This window comes from Microcaecilia unicolor, chromosome 4, assembly GCF_901765095.1.
Source record: "Microcaecilia unicolor chromosome 4, aMicUni1.1, whole genome shotgun sequence".
In the NCBI taxonomy this organism is placed as follows: domain Eukaryota; kingdom Metazoa; phylum Chordata; class Amphibia; order Gymnophiona; family Siphonopidae; genus Microcaecilia; species Microcaecilia unicolor.
The window spans coordinates 360,496,695-360,523,689 of record NC_044034.1 but is presented as its reverse complement, the minus strand read 5'-3'; the positions used below and the strand labels follow the sequence as shown (position 1 = coordinate 360,523,689).

The window sequence follows — 26,995 nt, the reverse complement described above, 5'->3', positions numbered from 1 at the left end:
TAGCAGTGTCTGCCTCATCTTCAAGGGACAACATTAATTACAAACCCAAACAGCTGGACCAATTTAACCAGTAGACAGACTGAGCAATTACCCAGGGTTACATCTCCTGTAAACTGGCAAAAACAGCTGCAGTCAAAGAAAAACAGCTCTTGACAGCTAGACAAAGTCAAAAGAATCAGCACGTACCTTTACCCTGCGAGAAAAATGGGCAATTTCAAAACAGTCCATTTGCTTACATCAATGGCTTTTCGAAACTGCCCTCATATCTATATATAAATGCACACCAAAATATGAAATAAAGTTTAAAGTATGATGTCCAATTATACATTTTGGAGGGACAATCTTGACATAATTCTCCTTTTTGAATGTAACTATCAAAATACTGGGGGAAAGGTCTTGCCTAGGGCACTTAATACCTTGGACCAGTCCTGTTAAAGAGCTGGTAGACTACTATAGAAATTGGGATTTGCATAATTAAAAAATGATGCAGTAAGCTTTGTTTTCTAGTGCCTGGTAAAAACATTTACTTCAAATGAAAAGTACAAACAGTAATAATAGACAGATAGTACTTGAGAGAGCTGCCGATGTAGCTAAGAGTCCGGAACGAGAAAGAGTGTAACCTGTTGCTGCCGGTAGATAAAGTAAAGATACTTACCTGTAGCTGGTGTTCTCTGAGGACAGCAGGCCGCTTATTCTCACCTGTGGGTTACGTCATCCAACGGACGCTGGTTCACTAGAACTAGAGAAAGTTCTAGTAGAATCTCACCATGCATGCGCTGGTGCCTTCCTGCCCAACGCTTGAGCATGGGTCCCCTAGTCAGGTGAAAAGCATAAAGAGTACAACCAAAAACAACTCCTAAGGGAGGTGGGAGTATGTGAGAATAAGCGGCCTGCTGTCCTTGGAGAACACCAGCTACAGGTAAGTATCTTTGTTTTCCCCCGAGGACAAGCAGGTCATGTTATTCTCACATGTGGGAATCCCTACCTATCAGGCTCACCAAAAACAAGAAAGCTAGGATAATGGAGTGTCGAAATGTCAAGACTAAAAGCTCGACTATATATATACTAAGTGTAGGTGCAGCCTGGAACAGAATAAAATAGGAACTAGGAGGGTGGAGTTGGATTCTAGACACTGAACAAATTCTGCAGAACTGCCTGCCTATCACGTTGGGTGCCCTGATCCAAACCTTAGTGGGATGTGAATGTGTGGACTGAAGATCACATTGCAGCCTTGCAAATCTCCTCTATGGAGGCTGATCTCAAGTGGACAACTTACACATCCATGGCTCTAAAATTCTGAGCCGTGACATGTCCCTCAAGAATCAGCCCTGTCCAGGCATAAGCAAAGGAGATGCAGTCTGCTATTCAATTTGAAAGTGTGCATTTGCCAATGGCCATTCCCAACCTGTTGGGGTCAAAAGAAATGAAAAGCTGGGAGGACTGTCTATGGGCTTTAGCCTGCTACAAATAGAATGCCAAGACTCGCTTGAAGTCTAATGTATGTAGTACACTTTTGCCAGGATGGGCATGAGATCTGGGGAAAAATGTTGGAAAAACTGACTGGTTAAGATGGAACTCTGACACGAACTTAGGAAGGAAATTGTGGTGCATGCAGAGGACTACTCTTGTTGTGATGAAATTTAATATATAGTGGGTGAGCTACTAGAGCTTGGAACTCACTGACTCTGCGAGCTGAAGTGACTGGCACCAGAAATACCATCCACATGAGCTTTCTCAAATGGAAGTAACATGCATTATGGAGATCATGTAGCCTATCAGTCTCAACATGTGCTGAGCTGAAACCTGCTGGCTGCTGCAGAGCTACGAGGCACGCGATATTAAGGTATCCGCTCTTGCTACAGGAAGGATGGCCCGAGCCTGCGCTGTGTCTAGCAGGGCTCTAATGTACTCCAACTGTCGTACTGGATCGAGATAGGATAATTTATGACAAACCCCTGTAGCTCTAGCACCCAAACAGTCAACCACATTGACATGATTGCTCCCTTGTGGGATGTGTTCCTTACCAGCCAATCGTCCAGGTAGGACGACACATACACTCCCAGATTGTGAAGATATGCTGTGACTACCGCCAGGCACTTGGTAAAAATTCTGGGTGCACACACTAGACCAAATGGCAAAACGCAATACTGGAAATGGCATTTCCCTACCCGGAATCTGAGATACCTCCTGTGACTGAGAAAAACTGAAATATGGGTAAAGGCAATCTTTAAGTCCAGAGAGAATAGCCAATCATTTTCCTGAATGAGAGGAAGCAGGGTGCCCAGAGAAATCATCCTGAACTTTTCTTTCACCAGAAATTTGCTCAGGGTCCTGAAGTCTAGGATGTGCCAGAATCCCTCAATTTTCTTGATCACAAGAAAGTACATGGAATAGAATCCCTGCCCCTCCTCCCCTGGGTTTGACTGCTCGGACCTGCAGAAGGGCAGAAATTTCCTGTACAAGTACTTGCTTGTGCTAAGTGCTGATGTAAGATGCTCTCGGTGAGCAATTTGGAGGACACTGACACCAATTTACAGCGTACCCGCAATGCATTATTTGAAGCACCTACTGGTCGGAGGTTTTAAGGGGCCATCTGTGGTGGTAAAAAAATGAGCCTCTCTCTGACTGGTAGGTCGTCCAGAATGAATACCCTTTGCATGGCTATGTTCTGCTGCAGCCAGTCAAAAGCCAGTGCTCTGCTTTGACTGGGGAGCCAGCTAGGATTTCTGGTGACGGGGCTAGCGAGGCCTTGCACGGAGACTCAGAGTTGCCGGAGTAGACAGAGCAGAAGGCTGGTACCTACACCTTTGAAAGTAGTAGGACCTGTGCCTCTACCCAGTCGAAAATCTTGTTGAAGATGCAGATGGAGATTGCCAAGAGAGTGTGTGGATAGTATCAGTGTGCTTTTTAATGAGGTCAGCGACCTCTTCCACTTTCTCTTCAAATAAGCTGTCCCCTTAGCAGGGCAAGTTGGCTAACCTCTCCTGAACAGTCTGTTCCAGGTCAAACACACAGAGACATGAGAGTCTGCGCATCACCACGCTCATTCCAGAGAGTCTGGACGTAATATGGGACGAGGTCCATCTCCTTTATCATTTTGGTTGCTCTTTTATGAACCTTTTCTAATTCCGCTATATCTTTTTTGAGATACAGCGACCAGAATTGAATGCAATACTCTGTGAGGTCGCACTATTGAGCGAAAGAGGCGACATAATATTCTTGGGTTTATTTTGCATCCCTTTCTGAATAATTGCTAGCATCACGTTTGCTTTTTTGGGTGCTAACACACACTGGGCATAAGATTTCAGCATAGATGTCCACAATGACACCTAAATGTTTTTCTTGAATGCTGACTCCTAAGGTGGACCCTGGCATCAGGTAACTATGATTCAAATTATTCTTCCCAACATGCAACACTTTGCATTTGTCCACATTAAATTTCATCTACCATTTGGACGAACAGTCTTCCAGTTTTTGTAAGGTCATCTTGAGTGGTATGATTGTATTTGGGAGAAGAGCATTGAAACCTGGTACATCTTCCTCCCAAAAGAATCCGTGGTTATAGCTTCTCCACCTGGGGGCGCTGAAGCATAGTCCCTGGAACTTCTGGCTCTTTTGAGAGCGGATTCCACCACCATGGAATTGTAAGGCAATTAAGGCTTATCAAAACCAGGTGCACTGTGGATCTGATACTGTGTGTCAATCTTCTTGGGCATCACGGGGAACGACAGAAGGGACTCCCAATTCCTAATGAGGACTTCCTGGAGTACCTCGTGGAGAGGGACAGTCACTGCCTCCCTAGGAGGAGACGTATAGTCCAGTACCTCAAGCATCTTCACCCTGGGCTCGTCCTCCACTTCCAATGGAAAGGGAACAGCATCAGACATTTCCTTAACAAAGGAAGGGAATGAAAGGCTCTCTGGAGTAGACTTTCTTCTTTCAGGTGGAGGGGAGGGTTCAGAGGGAATTACATAGGACTCATCCATGGAAAAGTACCCTGGATCCTCCTCTGAATCCCATGAGTGCTCCTCCTCGGTGTGAGACAATACCTCCTGATGGGAGTGTCGAGACTGAACCTGCCTCGACGTGGAGGAACCATGCCCTTGAAAATGGCATCAAAAAGTCAGTTCCCGCCTCGTCTCCAGCGAAGCTTCCTCCACCAACATTGAGGAAGTGCTGGCTTGGGTGACAGTCGACACTGGAGCCACATGCGGTATTGGTGTCGGAGGCAGCACCAAAGGGTGAGGGCCAAGCGGAGCCGCAACAGTAAACAGGGTAGGCACAAGCACCCATGATGCCAATGCACATGGCATTAGGCCATCCAACAGCTCAGGAAGCAAGGCCTGGATGCGCTCATCAAGGGTCTACACTGGGAAAAGCTGGGGTGCCGAGTCAGGTGCAGGTTGCAGAGCTGCCGGGGTCAATATGGAAGCTGGTCTTGTCTTCTGGGAGACCAATGCATCAGTACCTCCTGTATGGAGGGGGTACGGTCCTCCCAGCATCGATGCTTCTCGGGTGCCTTCAATGCTCCGGCGCTCCCAGCACCATGCGTCGAGGGTGACCGATGACGATGCTTCTTGGCCTTCTCGATGCCAGTGTACTCCCAGTAGTAGTTAAGACTTTGCAGCCATCAAGTTCCATGCTTCTGGTGCAGATGTCAATGGATCAGCCTTCGAGGAGCCAAAAACGTCTCTACTGCTGGACCTGCCGTGCCCTTTGTGTCCTCAACTTCATTTGCAAAACAGAGAGAATAAGAATTAGGCTCACGGTCAAGCCCAAGGCACTCGATGCACTAAGATTGCGTGTTCATCATGGAAAGTATACGATTACATTAGGCACACCTTTAGAAGAAACGGGGGGGGGGGGGGGGGGTCTCCTTGGACATTGAGAAAAGAATCGTGGCCAAATTAAACTCCTCAACCATGTACATAAAAAGGGGGACAGCATTCAAATTGAGGTTGGTGCTCCAGCCTAAATGGGCGGGTTTAGCAACTAGCAAAAAAGAAAGTAAACTTTAAGAGGCAAAAACACTACAAAAGTTAAAGGGAAACAAAATAAAGAGGAAAGGAAAATAACCACGAAAGGGACAAAAATACCCACACAGGAAGGAACTGCAAATTAGAGAAAAGTACGCACTGCTCTGTGGAAAAATGAAGACACAGGGACCCACGCTTACATGTTGCGGGGAAGGCACCAGAAAGGCATGCATGGTGGGACCCTGCTAGAAAGTTCTATATTAATCTCACTAGTCAGTGTCTGCACTGGGCTCTGCCAGATGACATCACTCAGCTGTGAAAATATAATTGGCTGCTGGTCCTCGGAGAAATGTTCTTCCCTTGGCAAAACAATCCAAATACAAAGGAAACAAACAACCCCCCCCCCCCCCCCCAGAAACCACATACATATATATATATATATATATATTCAGGACAGAGCAAAACACGAGCTGTCCCGCACTCAACAGTTGGAATCAAAAGCCTACAGAAAGCTGGTGGTATTACTTACCTACTAAAAGTATGAAACAAAAATTCTTCTCAATCAGTAGCGTCTCACCATACAGGAAACTCCTGTAACCCTTAGCCTTGCTTTAGCTGCTAAATAACTGCCACATAGAGACATAATAATTTTGGGGGAGGGGGGGTGCGCAAGAGGACACACTACCACAGAGTGTCACCTGAGCTCCAGCTAGCAGAGAAGCAGCAATGGGGGGGGGGGGGGGGGGGGGGATGGGGGGCAAGAGACCACAGTACCACAGAGCTTCACCTGAGCTCCAGCTAAATCTTCAGGTTAAATAGAAAGGCGCTAAATTCCACCATCAGGAAACCCCGTGTTCTACTGGCACCCAGAACCACTGAGTCAGAAGCTGGCCTACTTGCCTACCTACCTCTTCTGCCTCCATCCGCTAGTTAACAGATATAACCCACTTGGTTCTGGACTGGTTTGGGTAAAGGGAAGATAAATAACTGATAGAGAGACCTTGTGTGTACCCCCAATTGAAAATTTTTATCTTAAATGATGCCCTATATTTCTTTTTCTTTATTTTTGAATCATGACACTGTTGCAGGCAGAGGCCCAAATTAAAATTATAATTATTTTGCTTTCAAACTGATGTAAGGAGATTGCCAGTCATATTTAATTCCTCTGAGGACTTGACCTACCCTCACGTCTACTCGTTTAGTACTTTTACATAAGTTTGATCTTCCACCAGGGTCCTTTACTAAGCTAGAGTCATCTTATAAGAATAATGTAGTCTCCAACCCTTTGTAATTTCTTACCCTTAGAAATTAGAAGTTATATTATTAAGATTTAGAAAGTTGTATTTTTAAACACTAATGATAATGAAGTTTCAGCTATGATTTTAAATTCTTAATGTCTTTTATGTTTTAATCAAAAATTGTAAACTGTCTACAGCTTTCAGTTGTAATGGTATATAAAAACTAATTATTATTAATAAATATTTGCTGCTAATGCAAAATATGCAAATTCGTATTTTAATGTCATTTCCTAGCATGTTTGGTCATGCAGTAGACAGATGAATCTAAACACTTACATATTAAGTCTAGCTATAAATGTTCTCAGTTATTACTGCTTATTTAATAAGCACCTATTACCAGCTAACACGGTACACAGAATCTAAAGACGGACTGGCACACAGGCCAAGAAATGGAATACATCTTATCCAACTCAATGAAACAAAAGGACACAGCAGACCAAAATGCATGCGATATTTTTATTTGAGAAATGCCAGGAAAATATTTTTAGCTAGGTCATTTAAAGGAAGAAGCTGTAAATAGATTAAAAAAAGGGGGTGGGGTAGAGAAACACTTTTCCATGCACACCATATTAAGCCCACTAGTGTAGAAGAATGAAAGCTAACACATGTACTTACATAGCGTATTTTGTTAAAGAAAACATGGAAAATTACCCCTATGATCTTATTTACATATATTTCAGAATGTGGTAAATATTTTGAAGATAAAATGTTAATTTTAGCTAGACATCTGCAGAGATTATCCAAACAATACAATAAGCTATAGTTTCAAAAAGTTGCAACAATACTGAGCATTTCCAATATGCAGGTTACATGTACTTTTTCAACATAAGATCAGTGATAAATTAAGGGGGTTATTTTACAAGCACCTCCACAGGTAAATAGAGCAAAGATAGTTACCTGTAGTGGGTATTCTCAGAGGACTACAGGCCTTATATTCTCACGGGTGGACTTGTGTTGCCCAGTCTGGCGCTTACTGCAAGCTTGAAAGAGCATTGTGGAGCACGAGCCACGCTCCACTGCACATGCGTGACTGCCTTCCCGCCAGCTGCGAGAACACGGTACCTGCAGTATCATACTATAGCATACAAAAAGTAAAAAATCAGGAGACAACTCTAAGGGGAGGTGGGAGGGATTAAGAGACTATAAGGCTTGAGGTCCTCAGAGAATATCTGCTACAGGTAATTATCTTCACTTTCTCTGAAGACAAACAGGCCATAATTCTTGTGGGAATCCCTAGCTACCAGGCTCACCAAAATCAACCAATGCAGGTCAACAGGCCTCGCAACAGCGAGGACATAACAAAAATTAACTTGAAACTATGTACAAACTATGTGAGAATGCAGCCTGGAACAGAACTATTGCGTAAGGTATCCTGCTCAAGGCAGTAGTGAGATGTGAATATGTGGACTGAAGACCACATTGCAGCCTTGCAAATTTCTTCAATGGTGGCTGACCACAAGTGGGCTACTGATGCAGCCATGGCTCTGACATTGTGAACCTCGTCATGACCCTCCAGGGTCAGCCCAACCTGGGCATAAGTGAAAGAAATGCAATCTGCCAGCCAATTAGAGATTATGCATTTCCCCAATTATGGCCTCCATCCTATTGGGATCCAAATACAAAAAGCTGGATCGATCACCTCTGGGGCTTTGTCCGCTCCAAGTAAAACACCAGTCCAAGGTGTGCAATGCGCTCTCACCAGAAAGGGCATGAGGTCGGGGAAAGAATGTTGGCAAGACAATTGACTGGTTCAGATGGAACTCCAACACAACCTTAGGCATGAACTTAGGGTGCATGCGGAGGACTACTTTATGATGATGAAACTTAGTATAAGGTAATCTACCACAAAGAATAGAAGCTCACTGACACAGAGCTGAAGTAACAGCCACCAAGAAAATGACCTTCCCGGTCAAGTACTTCAGATGACAGAAACCCAGTGGCTTGAAAGGAGATTTCATCAGCTGGGTGAGGACAACGCTGAGGTCCCATGACACTGGCGAAGGTTTGACGGGAGGCTTTGACACAAGCAAACCTCTCATGAAGTGAAACAACTAGAGGCTGTCCAGAGATGGGCTTACCTTCTGCACATTGATAAGTTCACTGAGGTGAACTTTTACAGAGTTGATCTTAAGACCAGACTCGGAAAGGTGTAGAAGGTTTTCAAGCAGGGTTTGTGTAGGGCATGAAATAGGATCCAATGCCTTACCCTCACACCAGACTGCAAACCACCTCCATTTAAAAATAAGAGTAACACCTCTTGGTCAAATTTTTCCTGGAAGCTAGCAAAACCCAGGAAACACCCTCAGGAAGAAGCAGAGAAGCAAATTCTAGGCTCTCAACATCCAGGCTATGAGGGGAGGTTGGAATTAGAAGAGAGCCCTCGTTCTATGTAATGAAAGTTGGAAAACTCTCTAATCTCCACGGTTCTTCTGAAGATAACTCCAGAAGATCTGTCGAGGCCAGAAAAGTGCAATCAGAATCATGGTCCCTCAGTCTTGCTTGAGTGTCAGCAAAGTCTTACCCACAAAGGGTATGAGAGGATACGCATACAGAAGTCCCGTCCCCCAATGAAGAAGGAAGGCATCCGTCGCTAGTGTGCCCTGGGCCTGGAGCAGAACTGAGAGAATTTGTGATTGATGTTGCGTGGCAGAGAGATCCACCGAGGGAGTGCCCTACTCTCGGAAGATCTCCCAGGAGACACCCATGTTGAGAGACCACTCGTGCAGTTGCATGACCCTGCTCAGTCTGTTGACCAGGCTGTTGTTTTTGCCCACCAGCCCAATAAGTTGGCATCTGTTGTGACTACAAACCAATTCTGAATTGTCAGAGGAAGGGTGCACCAATTCCACCAGTTGAGGCTCAGTTTGGCTTGGAGGGTCCAAGAGATATGGAGGCAAACAAATGAGAAAGGACCGCTGAAGTGGTCTGATGTGGAATCTGGCCCATGGAAGAACATCCAAGGTAGAGGTCATTGTGCCCAGACCTTGAAACATAGTTCCAGACCCTGGGATATGGAAGGGAAAGTAGATCCTAACTTGGGTGTGAATCTTTTGCTGATGAGCAACAAGAAGAAATGCCTTCCCTAATCCTATGACAAATATTACTCCCAGACACTCCAAGATTTGTGTTATGACTGACTCTTGGAGAAACTGATTACCAATCCAAAGGACTGAAGAAGAGAAGCTATCTTGGATGAAATTTGCAGACTCTTTTAATAGGAAGAGTCACAAATCAGCCAGACGATGAGGTATGGATAACCTGAATTCTATCACTTCAATGGAAGGCTGCCACTACTACCATGACCTTGCAAAAATGTCCTTGGTAATGTGGAAAGGCTGAATGGCAATGCCATAAATTGATAATGTCTTCCAAGGATTGAAAATCACAGAAATCTTCCGTGGGGAGGTCTTAATGAGAATATGAAAGTAGGCTTCCTTGAGATCCAGGACTGAAACTATTACAGACTGTAATTGGGAACAATGTGAATATTAAACCTTTAACACTCTATTGACTCATGAAATCCAGACCCAGATGGAAGGAATCTCCCTTCTTCAGAAATACAAAGTAAATGGAATAACTTCCTGTTCCCCAGTCACATCTAGGGCCAGGCTCTACTGTGCCTAAATGAAGAAGCGTTTGCATGGTGGCTTGAACTGCTTGACATCTGGGCTGGAACCTTGCATGGAGATTCCAAGAAAAAATCTGCACTGGAACGGCAGAACTCCAATTCGTAACCCTGCTTTAATATTTCCAGGACACATTGATCTAAAGTAATTTTGGTCCACTCCTCATAGAATCTGCCCTGCTACGATGAATCCTGAGTAGTGAACCAAGACCCCATCGTTGGGAGGTGTGGGAGGCACTGGTAGACAGAGTTTTAAGCAAAGTTATTTCTGTCAGCATGAAAGAAGGCTCGTCTTTTTTGAAGTGGGAACCTTAAAAGTTAGATTTGCCTGGTCTGTAGCACTTGGCCTCATGAAACCTAAGATGAGACTGAGAGGATTTAAAAGAATCTTTAGGCTTGCCCTCACAACAGACAGCAAAACTGGTCCAAACATGTCTTTAACTAACTTCTCCACATCTTTGCCAAACAGATGTTTATCTCTAAATTGTAGCTTGTGAAATGCGACTTAGAAGCCAATACCCAAGCCACAGCCATCTTCTTGCTGAGTGTGTCAAGAATTGGCTGGCATGGCTGTGCATTGGAGCTAACTAGTGTAGCTGACAGCCACAGCTAGATAGTGTAGAAGAAAATGACTGTGCACTATCGATGGCAAGCTGCAGTGGCACTGGAACCAGCAACCTCGATCTCTGTGCTCACTCAGCTGGCTTCTTTAACCATTAAGCTATTTCTCTACATTGAAGTAGCTCTGTAATATCGCTAGCTGTCCAATAAAACGCAAAGGCGGAAAAGAGCAATAGAAACATTTAGAGGCACTACAGCATACAGCTAGTGGTGCCACTGAAACAGTGGTGGCTGCAGCTGGTATGTAATAGTTTTGCCCAGTGTCGGTGTGCAATATCAGAGACCAAAGCTGCAGTGCAAAACCAACACAGCTAACCTTTAGCACTGTAGCACAGTGTTAGCTGTCCCAACCATGTAACGAACTGCTTGTCAAGGCAAGCAATATGGGAGAATGAAATAAAATATGCCCCATTTGAAACCGAGCTGAGTTCCATAGCTTCTAATATTATGCATAGAGCAGCCTTATTTATTTGGATTTGTTAACCAACTTTATGGAGAGATTCATCCTGTGACCTTTAGGTTGAAAACCAATCACCTTCCAGAATAAACTTTTCTGCTTCTCAAAGCACTAACATTGCCCCTGGAGAAAATCCCAGCACAGCAGCACTGATGTCCCACTCTTTAATGGTTACCATGGAGACCAGAGACATCCCTACCTCCCCCCCCCCCCCCCCCCCAGTGCACTAGCCTCAGAAAAACAAACTTGACATGTAAAACGTCTCATAGAAACATAGAGCCAATAGTACCATGCTTGACTATACTAAATTCCTTTGTAAAAGATGCTGAAAAAAGGAATACCTGTACTGTCAATATAAATAGAATTCTGGTAACAAAAGGAAATTTCTATAAATTAAGTGAGGAAAACTTTCAGTGTGGGATTTTTTTTTTCTGTCAAAAAACTGAGGGGACTCGAGCTCTCGAAATGAAAAGTATTTATGAATATGGGAACACTAAACGGGCACTTTCAGAAACCTAATATACATGCACACAGCCCTGATTTTGTTTGCTGGCTCCCACACTGGGAACAGCATTTAACCAATTCTGCAACCGTAAGTAAAATCTGAATAACTCACTGCAGTGAAGAAAGAGGTGATTTCTAGCTCCCAGGCACAAAGCACTACAGTAAAATTCCTTGGCAGAGAATACTCCCCAAATAACGTCTCTACAAAGAGAAATCGCAGACTCAAAAAGTATTACTGGTTTTAAAAAAAGGCAGGAGAAGCGGCAGAGGGGAGCTGGGGGGACGGGGGATGGAAGGGACCTGGCAACACCAGGTTTACACCCAAAAGGCTAAGAGAGAAAGCCTTTGTCCCAGAAGCTCAGTTGAAGCCCACCACAGGAAAAGGAAGAGGTGGTGGAGGGGAGAGGTTTACACCCAGAAGACAAATTTATAAAGCCTTTACCCCAGAAACTCAACTGAAACCTCAGAAAGGAAACAGGAACCCTTCACAGGAACCTGAGTCACAGCTGCACAGTCAGGTTCTACTGCCTGCCGGAGATAGAGATAGGATTACCATATGTCCGGATTTACCCGGACATGTCCTCTTTTTGAGGACATGTCCGGGCAACCGGACGGGTTTTGCCAATCTGCCCGTTTGTCTGGAAATCTGGACAAACGGGCAGATTGCTAGCCTCCCCTCCCCTTACTTACTTACTAGTGCCCTGGTGGTCTAGTGACCTCTTCCGCCTCTTTCCTACCTGGAGCGCTGCCCTGCATGCATCCTTCCTGTTGCTGATCCTCAGAGTCAATTCAAAATGGCCGCCGAGAGTTGAAGTGACCTCACGAGACTTCAACTCTCGGCGACCATTTTGACTCGGCGCCGAGGATCAGCAACAGGAAGGATGCATGCAGGGCAGCGCTCTGTGCAGGAAAGAGGGGGACTAGACCACCAGGGCAGTAGTAAGGTAAGGGGAGGGGGGTGACGGGGTATGTGACAGGGGGGAGGGGAAAATGTGACAGGGGGCAGAGCGAGGGTGTGGCAGGGGATGGAGCGAGGGTGTGTGGTGGGGCGGGGCATGTGTCCTCCTTTTTGGGGGACAAAATATGGTAACCCTAGATAGAGAGATACTAAATGGAACCTACTGCACAGCAGTCTTATATGGCAAAGTTCTAATTTGCTCTCTCTCCACCTGCTGGTAGACGGGCACAACCCACAAATATGGACTAATCCTTTGAAGACGCTAAGGAAGAGAGCTTTTTACATTTTCAGAAGTTCATATAAAAAGGTGAAATGGATACGGGGCATTATCGAGTGTAACTCCCCATTAAGACTATTAAAAGTAAGACTCTAATTTCTTAGATGACTGACAGCAGCAGCTGTAGAAATACTGTCTACAATCACAGCCCTTTCCCTCTCCACTTATCTCTCAAAAGTCCCGTGTCATTAATGACATTTCATCAGTGAAAACCTTTGACTGTAGTGTAGAGAATTACATTCTTAGCTCACCTTGGTCTCCAAACAAAACCACTCCCACCAGGAAACTGGATAAAACCCTCAATATATAGTATATATAGGAAATAAAATTTCACTCATTAAAAACTCATTGATCTTCATAAATTGCAACCAATAGCTAGGCATAACCCATAAAAACAAACCTCAGAAGTATCACCAACTGATGAATTCACATGTTACATATAAATTTTGGCATGGTACGAACAAAATATCAGACCACATACAAACTTGTGTAAATATACACATTTGTAAATACTTTTTACATTAATCAAAATATATGCACAGGATGGAAGACAGAATATCACTGAGAATCACTCTTTCAAAATATTAAACTCAAGTACTTCAATCACTGAATCAAAGAGCTGTGGGAGGAATCAGTCTCAGAATTCACCCCTCCCCCCCCCCCCCCCCCCACTCAGTGGCAGGATCTTCTGGAGTAAACTTGACGTCATAGGCATAAAAAAAAACCTCCCCATGAGTGTGGAGGAGAAGGTTCTGAGGCTTTTTACTCCCGCAGCAAAGACGCTCTATTGCCCTTTGATTTGATGATTGAAGTACTTGAGTTTAAAATTTTGAAAGTGATTCTCGGTAATACTTTTTACATTAACAAAACCTAAAAATTATTACTATATTTTTTTCTAAAACATATGACTTTATAATATAAAGTTTTAATAAATTATTATGTCTACACTTAAATAATATAGATTTAAATTACTTAATTAGGAAAGAACAGGTTGAACACAAGACTAGCTGATGCAAACAAGAACATGCTAAACCAAATGGGAGACATTATTTAGAGAATGACACGGAGATGGGGACCCGCGGTAACCACGGGGATGGGGACAGATCCCATGGGGACGGAGATGGGGACAAACTTTGTCCCCGTGTCATTTTCTACTTTAAAGCCTGTTAATGAAGTGGACTGTTACTTATGTTTGAGTGATGCAGACAACGATATTTCGATTTTTTTGGAAAAACAAGCAAACATGCTGGCCACAGCTAGCAAATTTTGCAAGTACAGCACATCTTCTAAGAACTCATCCTCTATTGCAGGAGGGACTGTGGAAGAGAGGAGAGCTAGACTGAATCCCAAGATTGTTGATGACTTCTTATTCATCCACAGATTAAAAAATCATAACAGTGCTTCAGAAGGCATATTTCTGTCCTCTAGAGCATACAGAACAGGTTGTATTTTGTACCCCTGGACATTTTAATAGGGTGGATTAGGATTCCTTGGGGTAGTGGAAATTAGCTATTGGTGGGGTTGGAAGGGTAGACGGTCGTGGTGAGGAAGGTTATCTTAGCTGCTCACTGTTATTATTGTTTTCTATTTGTAATTTATACACAACAGTTTCACAGCATATTGTTCCTTTTTATACTTTAATAAAGATTTAAATATAAAATCACTAGTAAAAAAGGCCCGTTTCACTATGAAATGAAACGGGCGCTAGCAAGGTTCCCCCCCTCCGCTGCGAGTTGGATGTGGTCCTCCCTCCCCTCTGTTTGTAGAGTGTAGTGGAGCCGGTAAGGCAATGTAGAGCATTGTAAGCAAGGAAGGCAACCTGGGGAATCTGTGTTTCCCCTGCCCCGTGCAGCCTGCGGTGCCCCTATGGTGGCCTCTTGTTCCCCCTGCTGTCAGCGGCCCCTTCACCCTGCAAGTTGCAGGCCACCCTCCCCCCCTCAGAGTGATTGTATGTGTTTGAAAGTGTGTGTGTCTGTTTGTGTGCATGTGTGAGTGTTTCAAGGAAGGGTTGCATTCCCCTTTCACTTCTGTGCGCCTCCTCGTCCCCCTCCCCTCACCACCGCACTCAGCAGCCCACCCTCCCCCTTGCCCCCTCCTTCCTCTGTGTTATGTGCTGGCAGTGCATGCAGCAGCATTCAGGCATTGATTGTCTGCTGTGCTGCTGCAGGTGCTCTCTCCTGTTTCTGTCCCCATAGCAGCAAGAGGAAGTTGTGAACTGACAGGCAAGGGTTGAAGTCAGCGTGTGGGTTTTTTTCCTTTGTTTTGCTGATAAGCGGCGATCCTCGAGGGGGGAGGGTAGAGATGGGAAACGGCAACCTCGGGGGCTAGTTTGAGAGGAGAAGTGGGGAACGCAGGTGGGGTGGAATTTGAAAGAAGCGACCTTGGTGGGGGGGGGTGCAGAGGGGAAGCAGCGACCTCGCAGGCGGAGGGAGGGGGGAAGCATGGAAGTGGGGAGGGGCGTGGCGAATGGAAAAGGCGACCTGGGGGTTGGAGAGGAGAAGCGTCGATCTCGTGGGTGGCTGTAGAGGGGAAACGGCGACGTCGGCAGCGGCAGGTGGAGAGGGGACGGTGCGTCCTTGGGTGGGGGGGGGGGGGGGTAGAGAGAGGAGGTGGCGTGTCACCTTACTGCTCCGTTGCCGTCCCGTTTCGTTCTTTCATCGTTGTAGCTCCGCCGTCGACGTAATCGTTGCTCCGTGAACATTATGACGTTGGACGTGAGGGCGTGACTGACAGATGGACAGATGCTCAGGCGAGAGGCTTCACCACCACGAATGCCACGAACCCTTCACGGAAGTCGATGGAGCTGGAGTGGCTTCATTAGAATGTTGGGGTCGCGAATTATGTCCGGAAGGGGCGTGGCTGAGGGCGGGTGTATGAGTGAGAGTGAGAGTGAGTGGTACTGACAGGCTACAACACTACAGGGCTTCACTGTTTCCCTGTCACACTGTGAGCTTCAGTGAGCTTCAGAATTGGAGGTGAGTTTTATTATAATAGATAATTGTTTGAGGCTTCTACAGGAAAGGACAGAACCTGTGGGGGCAGGGCAACCTTTGTCCCCGTGTCATTCTCTAACATTACTAAAACAAAAGAAAAAAACAACAACACAAAATCACACTGTAAGCAGAGAAGAGTAGTGAAGACAATGGCTGCGGCAGATTCTATTCTGCCAAAGATAGTTGGATTCAGCAAGTCCAGGACCATGCTCTGCCATGAGTAAGTCAGCTCTCTATCGCCTCTCAAAGTCTGCATGCATCATGTGTACTGTCATTTAGTACACGGGGACATTAAAGTATTCATGACGTTGCTAAAAAAAGAAATGTATAATGTCTTTACAATCTTAAAAAAACCCAAACATCTTCACAGTAATTATCCACTAACAGGACTTTTCAGTAGAGTCATTATTATAGCAACCTCTTTACTGCAGTCATTACATGCAGAAGAAATTCCGTTTCTTATTTCTCTAGATCTCCTGCTCATTCCCAACTGACCCCCCTACTGAAGATATAGTAAAATTGACTGGTTTTGCTGCCATTTTTATCTTCCTCCTTTCAGGGACCCTTTTACTAAGCTGTGCTAGGTGCTAACATGCACTTGACACAGCAACAATGGCCTAATACAGGATACGCTGAAGTGTTCTGTGTTAGTTTTGTCATTTGCGTGTGCTAAGCATGGAAACTTTTACCACCTCAAAAACAGATGGCAGTAATTTTTGAGAATGAATGCACACACTAATGCTAATATAAGTGCACAACCATATATTACTCCTGCTGGAATTCTATGCCAAAAAAATTAAGGTTCGGCCCCAAAAAATTCAAAATTCTGCAGTTTACAAATTCTGTACACAAAATTTTCAAATTTTTTGCAGCCCCTCCCTCCCATCCACCAACCCGCAATATGTCCCTTTTTGACAGCCCCCTCTCACCCACAGAATCCTTTTTTATAGCCCCCTCCCATCCACAGCATCTTTTTTTTTAACCACCCGCTAAATGCCCCCCTTTTTTTTAAATAGCTGCACCCTTCCCCCCTCCAGACACCCCCACACACATCTGAGGTAGGAGAAGTAGAATCTGCAGCGGGAGTACCTCTTTGGGGGCAGGAAAGAACCCCCCACTTTCTTGCCCCATTGCCGCTGCTCTCTTCCTGGTGCCGTGCTTTTTCAAAAAATGTCACAGAGACTTCAAGATTACCGCCTGAAGTCTCGGCAACCATTTCAAAAAAGCACTGCATCAGCAAGAGAGCAGCGGCAGCACAGCAGGAAGAGTGGGGTTCTTTCCAGCCCCCTGAAGAGGCCACTAGACCACCAGGGAATGCACAGGTAGACTGGGCGACAGTGGGCAGAGAGTTGGGCGAGAGGGGGTCCATCTTTTACTGCGGCCCCACAGATTCTGCAGGAAAATGCTGAATTCTGCGCAAATTCTGCACTCTGCAGTCAAGCAGAATTCTGGAAGGAGTAATATACTGAAAAAATGGAAAATAGCTCTTTACATCCACAGAGAAAATGGTCTATGGGCATGGGAAAAACCCACATAAGGGTGTGCGCTAAGGCCATTTATTTACTGCAGCTTAGTAAAAGAATCCCTTAATGTCATGCTAATGATACCATCCTAGCTGGAAGATACAGACCAATCCCCTCCTTGCTGCCAGCCCTTCTTTTATGATTTATTTTAAATATAAACTGTAGTGCTTCTAAAGAACTGCAACTGTACAGTGAACCAGAAACAGTTGTGTATGGCATGGAGAACGAAAAAAAAAAATTCTTTAGCAAGTTACGTTTGGAAAGCTTCACACTACTTTAGTTCCAGATATGAACACAGATTTTAAGGGACAATTGCCTCTAGACCAGTGTTTCTCAACCAACTCCAAAAGAGAAATCTAGCTAGCTGTGTTTTCAGGATTATTGCAATGAATATGAATGAGAAATCTGCATATATCCGATACTTGTTGCATGCAGTCCTCATATGCACATTTACTGTAATAACCTGAAAACCCAACTGGCTAGGTGTCTCTCCAGGACATATGCTAAGTACTGATATCCTATCAAACAAAAACAGGGGGAAAAAAACACTGTAGATATTACATTTTTATCTGTTGTCCTTTAGAAATTCTCACTTTTTTAAAAACTTAGAATACAATCAGGCTTATTTTCAAAGCACTTAGCCTCCCAAAGTTCCATAGAAACCTATGGAACTTAGCCTCCCAAAGTGCTTTGAAAATATGCCTAAATGCAAGCAATACATGAGCTGAAATGACCAGACATATGTGGCAAAATTTAAATACAATAATCATCTATACTTTAAAATGGATTACACAAATAATTAGCATCTTACTTCTGCTATTAGGGAAAAGGTGCCACATTAGACATGCAGCTTCAGTTAACAGTACTCAACTCTAGAGCAAAGGCCCGTATTTAGGGTCTTATTTTTTTTACCTAGTAATTTCTTTCTAGTCCTTTGTACTTACAGCTCTGCTGGAACCATTCACAACCACCTAGAGATTTCACTCATTTTATTTACTCTCTCCACCTGCACTGTTCACTAGGGTTCCTTCTAGAGCTCTTCAACCATGGGCCCTAAATCTAGCTTTTGAACAATGACTAGGCCACCCTGCCTCAACTGCAACCCCTAGCCCCGGCTAACTGGGTAATGGAAGATTGTTTCTGGGCTTGAGTTGAAGACCTTCTGCGCGTCAGAGCATTGCACTACCACCGAATGAGCCTGCCATTTAATGATGCACTGCAAGTTCCCCAGAAATTGAACTCGCTTTCCCATTTTGAGGTGCACAGACATCAATTTTCTCTTTTCTACCAAACACCAATTATTGCGCAACTATAAAAAAAGAAATAATGAAGACGTAAGCCACATCTATTCTTTCCTCTAATTTTCTGGCTTTTTAAAAACTTCTTCATTGTTTTTATGTTTTTAATCAATTGTAAGCCACTTTGATTCTATGAAAGGCAGTGTATTAAATTACAATAAACTAAACTAAAACGTTTTGCTTTTCTTTTTTAATACTGTAGCTCAATTAAGAATTCTATCATTTGTGGGTAGTCTGATCAAAGGTTAGCTGGGATTTGCACATACACTGATCTACATACATGTATAGGAATTATTCCTCATGTTCTCTTACTGCATACTGCCCAGTCATAGTTTGAGTAATTTAGCTATAACACAATTCTGACATAGTAGAACAGAGGCATTTCAACTTAAGATCCAAGCTCAGAGTCTGAGTTGTGAGCTGAGAACAGTCTCGTCTTGAACGTTTGGCTCAGGGGCGTATCTGCTATGGGGCCACAGGGGCCTGGCCCCCGCAGATTTGCCCCTGGACCCCCTTACCAATGACACTCTCAACCCCCCTCCTCCTGCCGTCACTCCGCTGTTGCACCTCACCTCCCTTTGCTGGCGGGGGACCCCAACCCCCGCCAGCCGAAGTCTCCGTCCTTCCTTCCTTCCTTTGTTTGAGATTGGTGGTTTCTGACGTCCTGCAAGCACGCACGTACAACGTGCAGGACGTCAGAAACCACCAAACCCAAACGAAGGAAGGACGGAGACTTCAACTGGCGGGGGTCCCCCGCCAGCAAAGGGAAGTGAGGCATGACGGCAGAGTGACGGAAGGAAGGACGGAGACTTCGGCTGGCGGGCCAGCCCCCGCCAGCAAAGGGAGGGGAGGCGCGACGGCGGGAGGAGGGGGGGTTTAAAGTAGTCGGGCGGGGGGGGGAGTGGTGGCGTCGTCGTCGTCGTCTTCGTCTTCAGCGGGGGGGGGGGGGGGGTCAGTGCCGCCGGGGGGGGGGGGCTAAAATGTGCCCCCTCTCCTCGGCTTTGGCCCCCCCTACCGTTGAAGTTCAGATACGCCCCTGGTTTGGCTAAGATGAGAATCTGTACAACATGAGAGTTAATGCCCTGCTTATACAACCCAACAGTGATAGCAGCATCTTGTAACAGGCAGTACAACAAATCCTTTGTAAATACAAATAAAATAAATGCAATTACTATTACCAAGGCAGGAAAAAAAATATCACTATACCTTAAACAGACAAAATCTCAGCATCACACAGCAATGGTGTGCAACTCCAGAGGCACAACCAGCTTATACAGGGAGTATTGTCCTTGTTGAGAGGAATGAGCACAAGCTTGCAGTTCGGCATGTCTGGCCATAGCTAATGGCAACACAAATCATAAATATTTCCAGCGTTACTTGGAATCAGACAGCACTACAGAGCATGCTCCAATCCTATGCAGGCCAGCAACATGATGAATACAATGTTTCCCAGAGGTTCTAAAATTTGAAGATTGATTGGAGTGGAGGAGTGGCCTAGTGGTTAGGGTGGTGGACTTTGGTCCTGAGGAACTGAGTTCGATTCCCACCAGGCACAGGCAGCTCCTTGTGACCTCTGGGCAAGTCACTTAACCCTCCATTGCCCCATGTAAGCCGCATTGAGCCTGCCATGAGTGGGAAAGCGCAGGGTACAACTGTAACAAAAATAAAATAGATACTATTGGAGATTCTACATGGAATGTTGCTACTATTGGAGATTCTACATGGAATGTTGCTATTCCACTAGCAACATTCCATGTAGAAGGCTGCGCAGGCTTCTGTTTCTGTGAGTCTGACGTCCTGCACGTATGTGCAGGACGTCAGACTCACAGAAGCAGAAGCCTGCGCGGCCACATTGGTGATCTGCAAGGGCCGACTTCTACATGGAATGTTGCTAGTGGAATAGCAACATTCCATGTAGAATCTCAAATAGTAGCAACAGTGGAGGAGTGGCCTAGTGGTTAGGGTGGTGGACTTTGGTCCTGAGGAACTGAGTTTGATTCCCATTTCAGGCACAGGCAAGTCACTTAACCCTCCATTGCCCCATGTAAGCCGCATTGAGCCTGCCGTGAGTGGGAAAGCGCGGGGTACAAATGTAACAAAAAAAAACAAAAAAAAAAACTTGATCCCTTCAACGACTCTTTGGTGGGGGAGGAGAATGTGATGGAAGGAATAAACTATCCTTGGTGAGTCCACACTTCCCAGCCCAGTGCAGCCCTCTAATTACCTCCACCCAACACTCTCAAGGGTGCAAGCCTTCTCACCTCTTCACATATGTGCATTTTAGTTTCATTAAACGACATGCTACTTCATTTTGTATGCTCTAATAGCATTGACTACCAAAAGAACATGCACTAAACTGAAAATGATCAGTTTGAATACAAAAAAAATGAAAATATTCTCCCCATGCACTCCCCACCCTCCTTCCCATGCAGTCCTTCAACCTTCTCATCTCCCCTTCTCCCCTCCCAGGTTCTGATGTCCAATTATTCTGTTCCTTATTCCAAAGGTTGCCTCTTCAGCTGCTTACCCCCCCTCCTCTGAAACTTACCCAGAAATGCATTTCTCATCAATATCAATCTCTTCAGATAGTATTCCCTGGCCAGACTTGTATCACATAAAATTTCTGCTTTCAAGAATATTCAATGCCTTTCTCAAAACTGGCTCTTTAAAGCATAAAAGACTGCATAAGCTGCAATCAGGTCATAATCTTATTTCATAGTTGATTATGGGTGATGATAGTGGAGGAGTGGCTTAGTGGTTAGGGTGGTGGACTTTGGTCCTGGGGAACTGAGTTTGATTCCCACTTCAGGCACAGGCAGCTCCTTGTGACTCTGGGCAAGTCACTTAACCCTCCATTGCCCCATGTAAGCCGCATTGAGCCTGCCATGAGTGGGAAAGCGCAGGGTACAAATGTAACAAAAATAAAATAGATACTAGTGGAGATTCTACATGGAATGTTGCTACTATTGGAGATTCTACATGGAATGTTGCTACTATTGAGATTCTGTTGCTACTATTGGAGATTCTACATGGAATGTTGCTATTCCACTAGCAACATTCCATGTAGAAGGCTGCGCAGGCTTCTGTTTCTGTGAGTCTGACGTCCTGCACGTACGTCAGACTCACAGAAGCAGAAGCCTGCGCGGCCACATTGGTGATCTGCAAGGGCCGACTTCTACATGGAATGTTGCTAGTGGAATAGCAACATTCCATGTAGAATCTCAAATAGTAGCAACAGTGGAGAGTGGCCTAGTGGTTAGGGTGGTGGACTCTGATCCTGAGGAACTGAGTTCGATTCCCACTTCAGGCAGCTCCTTGCGACTCTGGGCAAGTCACTTAACCCTCCATTGCCCCATGTAAGCCGCATTGAGCCTGCCATGAGTGGGAAAGCGCGGGGTACAAATGTAACATAAATAAAATAGATACTATTGGAGATTCTACACGGAATGTTGCTACTATTGGAGATTCTACACGGAATGTTGCTATTCCACTAGCAACATTCCATGTAGAAGGCTGCGCAGGCTTCTGTTTCTGAGTCTGACGTCCTGCACGTACGTGCAGGACGTCAGACTCACAGAAGCAGAAGCCTGTGCGGCCACATTGGTGATCTGCAAGGGCCGACTTCTACATGGAATGTTGCTAGTGGAATAACAACATTCCATGTAGAATCTCAAATAGTAGCAACAGTGGAGGAGTGGCCTAGTGGTTAGGGTGGTGGACTTTGGTCCTGGGGAACTGAGTTAAATTCCCACTTCAGGCACAGGCAGCTCCTTGTGACTCTGGGCAAGTCACTTAACCCTCCATTGCCCCATGTAAGCCGCATTGAGCCTGCCATGAGTGGGAAAGCGCGGGGTACAAATGTAACAAAAAAAAAAAAAGATAGATTAATATCAATTACAAGAAAATATTGAGAGTGCTAAAAATATCATGCTGCAACACATAGCTAGGAAGCAGAAGATGGTGGTGAGCAAGAAGCTAGAATTAACCCTGCAAATGTTTCTCTTTATGTTTGAACAGCTTTCATCCTAAAATCAGATGGCTTAACCTAAAAAAAAAATAAAAAAAATGATGCAATAAAATTATGTTTATGAGAACAGGAAATATCCCAGCTCAAACCACGCCCAAAAGGAGCCCAAAAATAGCCCAAGCTGCCCAATGGGCTATCCGAGGAGTGGGGGAAGTCAGGCTTTAATGCCGATATCCCCTGGACAGTGTTTAGTGCGGTTTTCCATGATTTAGGTTACAATGGACAGCTCTAATCAAGGCAAAACAGTGTTGTAGAAGAGGGAAAATCTATGGGTCAGGAGATTGTAGGTCTCGGCACGATGGTGTAAGTTTAGCAGTAGGTTTAGGGAACACGTGAGTTTTTAGCTTCCTTCTGAAGCTGAGGTAGACATTCTCTGTTCTGATTCCAATGGGTAGAGAATTCCCCATCGAGGTTCCGATTACAAGGAAAAGTGAGCTGAAGGCTTTCATGAATTTAGATCCTTTCCAAGACTGAGGGGAGATGAACAGTTGGTCTTTCAGTCTCTTTGAGTGAGCCATGCTTAGTAATGATAGTTCAATCAATAGGCTGGACGTAACGTCATAGAGGATCTGGAAGATAAAACATGCGGCTTTGAACCTGATTCGCTCAGTCATCGGGAGCCAATGTAATTTGACCAGGTAAGATGAGACACTTTTGTATTTGCTTAATCTGAAAATTAGTCTTGCTGAGGTGTTCTGTATTGACATTGCAGTAGTCCAGGTGAAATAAGATAATCATTTGAACCAGCAGTGAGAAGGCTTTCTGGTCGAAGAGTAAATGTACCAGTCAGAGCTGCCTCATTTTGAACAGTGTAGTCCTCCATAGCTGGTTGATGTGGGGAGAGAAGGATAAGGAAGAGTCAATAAGCACTCCAAGGACTTTTGTTTCAGATTCTACTTCAAGTGTCTTATCAGCTCCTATTGTTATTGAGGTTGGGACTTGAACTCCTGGGTTATGGAACCATAAGGTCTTGGTCTTGTGTGGGTTCAGTTTTAGTTTGTTTGTACTGGCCCAGTTCTGGATGGCATTTACTCAGGCAGTTACTGAGTTATATCTAGGGTAGGCTGGGATATCGGTAAGAGGAGCAGAATATCGTCAGCATATAATAACAGGAGTTTGCCTAGGCCCAGGTGTGAAGAGCACAGCAAGTACATGAAGACGTTGAATATTTATTTATTTGAATTTTACTCACATCTTTTTCAGTAGTAGCTGAAGGTGACTTAGGTACACTGGGTATTTTGGTGTGATTGGTAAGAGTGTCTTGTGTGATTTCACACTCTGAATGCCAGAGCTGGGAGAGAAGTGGTTTTTGTTTGACAGCATAGCTTCTGTTGAAAAAAATTCCCTGAACCAGCTGAGAACGGAACCCAAGATGCCAATTTGGTCTAATTGTCCTAGGAGCAGTGTATGGTCAACGATGTCAAAAGCTGCTGTTATGTCAAATTGAAGAATAACCTGGTGTCCCTTGCACAGATGTTGTTTGACCTGGATTGGCCACGGTTGGAAACAGGATGCTAGACTTGATGGACCTTCGGTCTGTCCCAGTATGGAAATACCTATGTACTTATGATGACATAAATAGTTAGGGTAAGTAGCAGGGATTCTGTGTTATGTGCTGGTCTGAAACCAAATTGTGAGCAGTGTAGGACTGAAAATCTTTCCAGGTATAAGGAGAGTTGTCTAGCGACATACGTTTCCAATATCTTCGTAAAAAGGGGAATGCTAGCTACAGGGTGATAGTTAGCAGCAGAGGTCGGGTCAAGGCCTGCGACCTTCAACAAAGGTGTCAGAACTATTTTGCCCATGTCTTGGAGTAGTGAGCCCATTTCTAAGAGGTCACTGAGCCTGTCAGTCAGCCATCTCACTACATCAGTTGGGATCAATTGAAGTAAAGATGTGGGGCGGCAGTCAAGGATACAGTGAGATCGTGCAAATTTCAACAATAGCGACATCAGTGCCTACTGTGTGAATGATTGGAACAAGGTTCATGTTTGGTCAGACAGCTTCGTGAGTAGGACATACAGTAGTTTTTGCACATAGTGTTGAGGCAAGAGTTTTGTCGTCTGTAAGACTGGCTTTGGATGATCTTATTTGCAAAGAAGTCTGCTAAGTCATGAGCTGGTGGAATAACATGCTGTGTCTTACCCGGAACAGAGGTGGCCATTAGCTTTCTTACTAAAGTGAAGAGCTTTTTGTTGTTTGGGGAATCTTGGCCTATTAAAGTGCTGTAGTAGTTACGCCTGGCCCTGGCTACCTCTGATTTGTAGAGGCGAAATGCACTTTAACAAGATGCTTTGTTGGCGGTCAGGCAACTCTTTCTCTGGTGTTTTTCTAATTGGCAGCATTCTCGTTTTTGTTTGGCTAGCTCATCGGAGAACCATGGGGAGTCTCTGCTTGCTCTGACCCATTTGGTAGTGATGCGAGTAATTTTGTCTAGGATTGATCTTACGTTGTTATTGCAGAAAGATTTAACAGATTTTTGTGTTGGGCTCCAGGTAGTGACAGACTTACCAAGGGTGAACCAGAAGAAGGAATCATTTACTTTCCCTCTGGTGTATATCACTTTGTGAGGATTATGTTTGGATGGGGGGGGGGGGGGGGGGGGGGGGGGAGGCACATATCAATGGTAAAATCTAATAGGTAGAGATTAGACTAAGGAATAGCTTTCGAATGGAAAGAACTGATTGTGCTTGGGGGATAAGAGGTGAGAAGGTCTAGGGTGTGGTCCTAACTCCCACATTTATCCAGAAATGTTAATAATGCCTTCTGTTATATCACTATCATGTATTCCATTACCATGCAACCCAAAATACTTCTGTAACAACAAATGTCTTTTCTCTTCTCTTTTCCATTATCCATGATGAGCCACATTGAGCCTGCAAAGAGGTGGAAAAATGTGGGATACAAATGCAATAAAATAAAATACATGGGTAGCACCTTTGGTAAATAGTTTGCGATCACTCATTTCCAAGAGTAATTTAAAGTTGCGCACATTGATGATATATCATCCTCTTCTAGATGTAGGTTTAGGTCACTTAAGATGATAAGTCTGGAGAATTGGGTCTGCATGGATGAGATGGCCCTGGCTAGTAAGTATTCTACCTTAGCCCAGGAGTCTATATAGGAGAAGCAGACCAATCTGGTCTGAATGAGTGGGCTTTCAGTCTCCATGAGACAAGTTTCATTTATAAATAGGAAGCCAATGTTCAAAGATTCTAGGAGGTCTCGGATAAAAAGAGTCTTATTCTACTCTTGCTGAAACATACATATATCTTCAGAATATTCAAAATTCATGTATGTTTCTGAAGCTTTACTGTAGATTTATGAAACCGGAGGTATATACAGATGATTTGAATCATTAATAAGTCAACCCAAACATGCATCCCAAGTCATTTATTTCCTCCCAAAAGTTCCTTTTTCATCTGAGAAAATGAACTGTCCCTGCCCCTCCCCCAAATATTTTTAACCACAGCCAAACCAAACAAGAGGGGCAAGATTTTAATTTGGTGTTTGAGTATAAGATAGCAGATAACATAACAATAAACACCACTAATATGTTATCAGGCTAAAGTCATTTCTGAGATATAGCCACATATATAATTTAAATGCTGTTATTATGTATATTGCACAGACATGCAAATACCAATTTCAGAAATCACTATTTACAAATGAAGATCAACACCATGCAATTAAAATTCAATGCGAAGAAATGCAAAGTGATGCACTTAGGGAATAGAAATCCTTGGGAGACGTATGTGTTAGGCGGGGAGAGTCTGATAGGAACGGACGGGGAGAGGGATCTTGGGGTGATAGTATCTGAGGATCTGAAGGCGACGAAACAGTGTGACAAGGCGGTGGCCGTAGCTAGAAGGTTGTTAGGCTGTATAGAGAGAGGTGTGACCAGCAGAAGAAAGGAGGTGTTGATGCCCCTGTATAAGTTGTTGGTGAGGCCCCACCTAGAGTATTGTGTTCAGTTTTGGAGGCCGTACCTTGCGAAGGATGTAAAAAGAATTGAAGCAGTGCAAAGAAAAGCTATGAGAATGGTAAGGGATTTGCGTTACAAGACGTATGAGGAGAGACTTGATGACCTGAACATGTATATTCTGGAAGAAAGGAGAAACAGGGGTGATATGATACAGACGTTCAAATATTTGAAAAGTATTAATCCGCAAACGAACCTTTTCCGGAGAGGCGAAGGAGGTAGAACGAGAGGACATGAAATGAAACTGAAGGGGGCAGACTCAAGAAAAATGTCAGGAACTATTTTTTCATGGAGAGAGTAGTGGATGCTTGGAATGCCCTCCCGCGGGAGGTGGTGGAAATGAAAACAGTAACAGAATTCAAGCACGCGTGGGATAAACATAAAGAAATCCTGTTCAGAAGGAATGGATCCTAAGGAGCTTAGCCAAGAGCCAGTGGCGGGAGGCGGGGATAGTGC

General features: G+C 44.5%; 1 protein-coding gene across 4 annotated transcripts in view; it reads right to left on the bottom strand.

The window, feature by feature from the left end:
- The window catches only part of AP1S2 (adaptor related protein complex 1 subunit sigma 2), an 80,015-nt gene that overhangs the window by 17,607 nt on the left and 35,413 nt on the right, over positions 1-26,995 (bottom strand). Inside the window, exon 6 of one of the 4 annotated variants that reach the window (XR_003942028.1) lies at positions 15,765-16,020. The exons of 2 other annotated variants lie outside the window; for them this stretch is intronic. Coding sequence is in view for 1 of the 2 variants with exons in the window: in XM_030202312.1 (XP_030058172.1) it covers positions 15,985-16,020 (36 nt within the window). In the remaining variant the exon portion in view is untranslated. Of the gene's footprint in view, positions 1-15,764; positions 16,021-26,995 lie in introns of those variants that run through there. One more of the 4 variants, XM_030202312.1, reaches the window with a different exon arrangement.